Below are 6000 nucleotides of genomic sequence, written 5' to 3' on the forward strand. Positions count from 1 at the left end.
GAAGCTGCAGACACACCCTAAAGGGTCCATTATTTCTTTGATTAAAACTAAATTCCTGAATGATGGAGTTTAATGTTTTTAACAGTTTTTAACATAAAATTATTGTCATAATGAAACATTTTCATAATAAAAGTTAAGTTTAAAACACAATGATTAATTTTCTCAAAAATCCTTAAATTGCCTACATGATTTCAAATAATTCATTGTTAGGCCAAAACAAAATACCAGTTGATCTTTCCCTCCCTCATCCTATTTGGAGGCTGCATCTTTTTTTTTACTATCTTTTATTGTACATTTTTTGTCAAAAAGACACATTTTTTCTGTGTATTTCTAGATTAACTTAATAATCTTTTAAGAACTTGTAACTACATTAAGTAAGTGGTGACTTTAAACTGAAGAATTGGTGGCCAGTTTGATTTAAAATGCTTTGCAGCCACCTTTGAAAGAAATAAAAAATAAAAAATAAAAAGGCCTTCATCCTCCACTTTTTGGAGAAACCAGGACGATCAACTGGTATTTTTTTTACTTGTCTTAAATACTTGGTAAATTACCGAACCTCCATTGATTGTGAAATTACTGCACAAATACTGTGTACATTTAAAAAAACAAATATAACTTTTTATAATAATGTTTAAATTTTCTTTTAAAATATTTATAATTTCTTTTATAATAAATGTTTACTATATATAAAATACCTTTGGTTTCTTTATTACTTATTGAAATACTAAATTAAAATTGATACCCTTTACCTGTGAATGCAAAAACATTAAAATAGTTTTGTGCATTATACAATGTATGAAAGAACGAGGCAAGAACGTATAAATATGTGTAGTTGGGTGGGTAACCCTTTTTCTGGATAGCATAATTTTGCTGTCCGCTATATTTTGTGCTTAAAGCAGCTGTATGAAATTGGGCCCTGAATTATAGTCTTTTGCTTCAGTTATGACAACTGCATTGTTTAAATTAAAGAAGACAATGTATTTCTTGAACCTGTTCTTTCTTGCTATTGAAGACAGTGGACACTATTGGTAATTGTCAAAGACTATAGTCTTCACAGTTGGTGTATCTCGACATATGCATAAAATAACAAACCTGTGAAAAATTTAGCTCAATCGGTCATCGAACTTGCGAGATAATAATGAAAGAAAAAACACCATTGTCACACGAAGTTGTGTGCGTTTAGATGGTTGATTTCGAGACCTCAAGTTCTAAATCTGAGGTCTCGAAATCAAATTTGTGGGAAATTACTTCTTTCTCGAAAATTATGGCACTTCAGAGGGAGCCGTTTCTCACAATCTTTAATAAATACCATCAACCTCTCCCTATTACTCGTTACCAAGAAAGGTTTTATGCCAATAATTATTCTGAGTAATTACCAATAGTGTCCACTGCCTTTAAAGAATTATCTCATACCTAACATTACAGAATACAGAATTGGTAAGAAAACAAATGTATAATATCACAGATTGCCATAAAACTTACACGGTTTAATGATGATGATGTAGAAAACACCCCTTGAAATAATTCTGTCTGAAATGTCATATTTCCAAAGAAATAAATAAAACTAATTTCCTGCTGGAGTTTATTCGCCAAGTGAGTATTTTATTCATTTCTTTTTTAATCGATGTCATGGAAAATGTCATGTGTAACCGATATTCACTATTTTCTAGTGACCCAGATGGCCGATCAATCTCAAATTTTGTGGAACAGTTTTCACAAGCCCCTACTACCATTATTAAAAAAGTGTTAGAGCTTTGCAGTAGTGTAGAACCAGCTTAGGGAACCGGAACTACAAGTTCCTCTTCAAATGTTGGACCAAATATTTGATTGCTCGCCTGCCAACCTCAAAATGTGGAACATTAAACATTCCATGCCAACCATTGTAATAATTGACCAGCTTAGTCTCTATTCCAGCCGCTTCTAATCTAGCTGCATACATAATGGCATCATCTCTGAGACTATCATACTGACAACTGACAATGTAGGCTGGAGGGAGACTAGAGAGATTCTTACGCATAAGCGGCGACACACGGGGGTCTTGGAACAAGTGTTTGTACTTGGTCCACATCTCGTCATTTCCATCCTCCATCACCGGCCCTTTGTAAGACACATGCTTCCTCAGGCCAGCAGGTACAAGCTCATGGTTGTAGTACGTTGGGTTGTCCTTCTTGAAGGCAAGGGATGTGTGGTTGTTCACTCGAAATGCTGTGATGAAGTCTTCCTCAATCCTCCCAAGGAGGTAGACACAACGCATAATTCCCAATGTCCGCTCTGTGAGAACGCCTCCAGTCGAGCCAAAGTCATACATGTATTTCTGATAGGACGGCGTCTGTAAATCAAGCAGTTGCAGTAATGGGTAGAGTAGAACCTGAATCTTAAGACGAGGAAGGCTCGGGTCATCTGATGCCTCTTGAGTAACTGCTGCAGCAAGATGACCTCCTGCGCTGTCCCCTGCGACCCCTATACGAGCTGGGTCAACACCGAACTCCGAAGCATGAATTAGGAAGTATCTTAGTGCCCTCATGCTGTCTTCATGGGCTGCTGGAAATTGACGCTTAGTTGCCAGACAATAACTAGAAAACAGATATAGAAGAGTTTGCGGTAACACCATGTAATAACATGTTACCGCAAACTCTTCTATATCTTATCTCCACCATGCAAAGTTTCAAATCCTACTTAGAAAACAGATGAACATAAAAGGTATGAATGATGGAAAATATTGAGAGTGCCTATCCCCCTGTAAGACTACCGGTAACCATCATCCCAGGATTTCACCTTTGAGAGGATGAGGGCATTTTCATTCTGCAAAGGTCACTTCTTTAGTGCAGCAATTTGCAGCAATTTGCCCCTTTTACTGTAAGCATAGGATGGCGATCCAAAGTGCAGAACTTGGGGGCGAAATGAAATTGGGCTCTGCTCATTTGGATTTTCCCAAAATTCTAAAGCCCTGACCTTTAAGGCTATAATATTATAATGGGTCTAGAGATTTAGAGAATTGTAGTCTACTAACAAAATGGCACTGTGGCCTTGTATTCTGTAAACGCTTTTACAAAAAGCTTTCTTCTAAGCAAACAAAGCAAGACCAAGGCTATCTTGCTAACTTACTCAACTGATGCAATCACAATATCCAGCTCCTCTGCTAATTGCCGTGTTAATGGGTCATACGCTTCTGTAATACGAAGACAAAACGACTTAAAGTTAAATCCAACAAGATAATATTATTTTTCCATGATGATTTTTCCTTCAAGAAAACATTCTTCAACATATTTAATTTGAGGCTAGTTACAACTATCCTTTTCAGTTGATGTTTCAGAGATGTGCTTTTCTAAACATACAAAAATAAACATTATTCACATTAGCCACTTTTGGTGGATACACATGATGCTATTTAGTTTGGGTAAATTTGTCTGTAAACACCCAACACAAACAGTACACTCCTATAGTGTCGCTTTAAAGACTGGGCCATTTATTTGTATTCCCTGAGGTCCTATGCATCAAACTATAATCAATCATGAACCAGTTGCTCCTGGGTGTAGAGAAGCAGTTAAAGTCAAGTGTCACGCTCAGTGACAAAATTGTCATGACCGGTAATTGAACCCAGACCAAATGATTTTGCCACTGAACCGTCTGGTTTACTAAACTTGAGTTTGGTGCACTCAGGTATAGACTGCTTGGTGAAGTTTGTGGCTACACGCCACAAGTGGTCATATAAGGGTTGATGTGGCTAGCTGCCAAAAGCACCTTTACATGCCTGCAGCTCGAAAAGGTTGTAGCTGCATCCTTAAAAGTTCAGCTTCTCAGCCGCAGGTTACAATGGATATCCTCAAGTTATTATATAAAAACTAACCTGGACTGCCTATCATGTATCCACCGCCATGATAGAACATCAGGCCGGCGACCGATTCACTGCCCTTCCTGTTTATTGGCTCATACAGCAAGACCCGAACTCCATCAAAGGTCACAACCTTAGATCTAATATTAGAGCCTTCTATTGTTGACGGTGGATGAGGTTGCAAAGCTAGAGCCAAGTCATTCAAGTTCTGCAATGCTGGCTTGCTGTTGAAAAGATTCATCACTGATCCCTACAGAAAGGAAATCATCAGATATAGTAGTAACTATAATATAACAACAAAAGTTACTTGTTAGGGGACAGTGGGAAGGACAGGGGATAGTCCTTTTATTGTTTAGCCAGGATCTGATTGAATATGCCTCAAACTTTACCAGATCCTAATTACAGGCCTGTATGCTTTGTTTTTAAGAGAGGCAAGGGCACCAAGGCATTTTCTCCTTGGTAAAGGGCACCCTATGAGGAAAATGTAAATTTCTATTGAAGCATTTCAAGGGCACCAAGGCAAAGACTAGGGGGGCATTGAGGTAATCGCCTTCTTTGCCTTCAGGAAGTATCAGGCCTGCTTTTACTAACTAAACACCATGCAGTGACGGTGTCAGACTTTACAATATGAGCATTCAAAAGCGCAATGACCCATTGAAACTGAGGGCAGTATCGAAGGGTATCTGGATGGTTTGACAGACCGGCCGAGATCACCCTTAGATTGTTTTTGTCTACAAGACTAATGGGGACATCAATACATTACAAGCAGTGGGAGATCAATGAGAGATTCTCAATATGCTGAGTTGACAAGGTGTGTTGGTGGGCGGTGGGGAATGACTGAATGAGGGGCAAAAAACTGTATCAGTTGTGGAGAGTAATGAAATATCTGATAACCAATATTATGCATGAAATGTCAGATACAATAACGACCCTCCATCCTCCAAACCATCTTCCTCGCATCCTACCAAGCGTCATTGACAATCCTCCGACCATCCTCCCAACCATCCTTCGACCATCCTCAGACCATCTTCAAACATTCCTCCCGACCATCGATCCTCCTGACCATCCTCCGAGTCTGACCATCCTTCGGCCATTCTCCCGACCACCCACCTGACCATTCTCATGACACTAGGCCGTGGCGAGGATCGAGAGTTAAGATATTTAAAAAAAAATCATCTGGAAGAATAACATGTTAAATAGTTATGTACTGTAGTACATTATAATATTATTATTTTTACTTAACTTAGTATACTTACAATAAATTCGAAGAACCTTACGAATCCAACAAAGATGCGGAACTTGATTTTCTCGTCAATGTCTTGTGGAACAGGAGTGTAAAGCCTGTACAAGACGATGGCAAGGAGGAGGGTGATGATGAAGAAAGGTGCTTTCATCTTGGCTGGTGTTGTTGCACTCTGCTGAGTCTGATGCAGCAAGCAACTAGCAAGTGCGGGAGATGAAGAGCTGTTCGAGACAGAAAGGATGAGGAAATTTCACACAAATTTAGTAGAACAAAACAAAAGTCAGACTCTGTGTAGGCCCTAGTGTAGTTTTCTAAAACGTAATTGCAAAGAAAGAAAATATTAAATTACAGTTACTAACTGCAGGTTTAGTATCGGATGATTGATGAGGAAAAGACAATCACCAAACACAACATGACACCACAAGACATGAATAAAAAAAACGCCCACAAAAAAAAATCAACAAGAGAAAAATAATGACCAATGAGCGCCCTCTATTGACAACCAATATATGAAACGCCAGACTAGTGGTGTTGTGTCGACTGCTCCGACTGCGCACCGTTCGTTCATCACAATCACAGTCACGTAAAACACATTTTTAGATACAAATTGAACTTCTGTCAAGGCAACATCGCTCCCCAAGACGGCCCTGATATGATGCCTCGAAAGCAGGATCCCTGTAAAAAACAGGCATGTGGTATTCAGAAGTGCTTACAAGGTAATAAACTAGCTTACTAATACTAGGTCAGGTACGGCGGGTTTATTATAATTTTGAACAAGGGGGAGCCGTCGGTATAGAATCTTTAAAAAAAAATAAGGAGCGTTTACAATTTGTTTTACTGAAGCATGAATAAAACAAGATTTGATTTCTTTTCTTTTATTTTTAAAGTTAAGTGTAAACTAATTTTGGAACAGAGAGCAGATTCA

At 38.5% G+C, this 6000-nt stretch overlaps 1 protein-coding gene across 3 annotated transcripts; it reads right to left on the reverse strand.

Annotated features, from left to right (window-relative positions):
• Positions 1-47: 47 nt before the first annotated feature.
• LOC139945541 (arylacetamide deacetylase-like) lies at positions 48-5530 on the reverse strand. 3 transcript variants are annotated; one of them, XM_071942928.1, is made up of 5 exons: positions 5478-5530; positions 5089-5296; positions 3848-4082; positions 3106-3169; positions 48-2573 (listed from the first exon to the last, which is right to left on the reverse strand). In XM_071942928.1, exons 2-5 carry the CDS (start codon positions 5224-5226, stop codon positions 1790-1792), a joined length of 1221 nt encoding a protein of 406 aa, XP_071799029.1. In that variant the 5' UTR covers positions 5227-5296; positions 5478-5530; the 3' UTR covers positions 48-1789. The 3 variants fall into 3 exon arrangements, with proteins under 3 accessions (XP_071799029.1, XP_071799027.1, XP_071799028.1); XM_071942926.1 differs by having other exon boundaries at positions 5435-5512; XM_071942927.1 differs by having other exon boundaries at positions 5425-5492.
• Between the last annotated feature and the right edge of the window lie 470 nt (positions 5531-6000).

The sequence above is a fragment of the Asterias amurensis genome, chromosome 12 (assembly GCF_032118995.1).
Source record: "Asterias amurensis chromosome 12, ASM3211899v1".
NCBI lineage: Eukaryota > Metazoa > Echinodermata > Asteroidea > Forcipulatida > Asteriidae > Asterias > Asterias amurensis.

Coding starts and splice junctions, on each gene's coding strand:
- LOC139945541 (XM_071942928.1), bottom strand. CDS start 5,226: ATGAAAGCACCTTTCTTCATCATCACCCTCCTCCTTGCCATCGTCTTG. Junction 3,170..3,847: donor ATACATGATAGGCAGTCCAG/GTTAGTTTTTAT, acceptor TTCGTATTACAG/AAGCGTATGACCCATTAACA. Junction 2,574..3,105: donor ATTGTGATTGCATCAGTTGA/GTAAGTTAGCAA, acceptor TCTGTTTTCTAG/TTATTGTCTGGCAACTAAGC.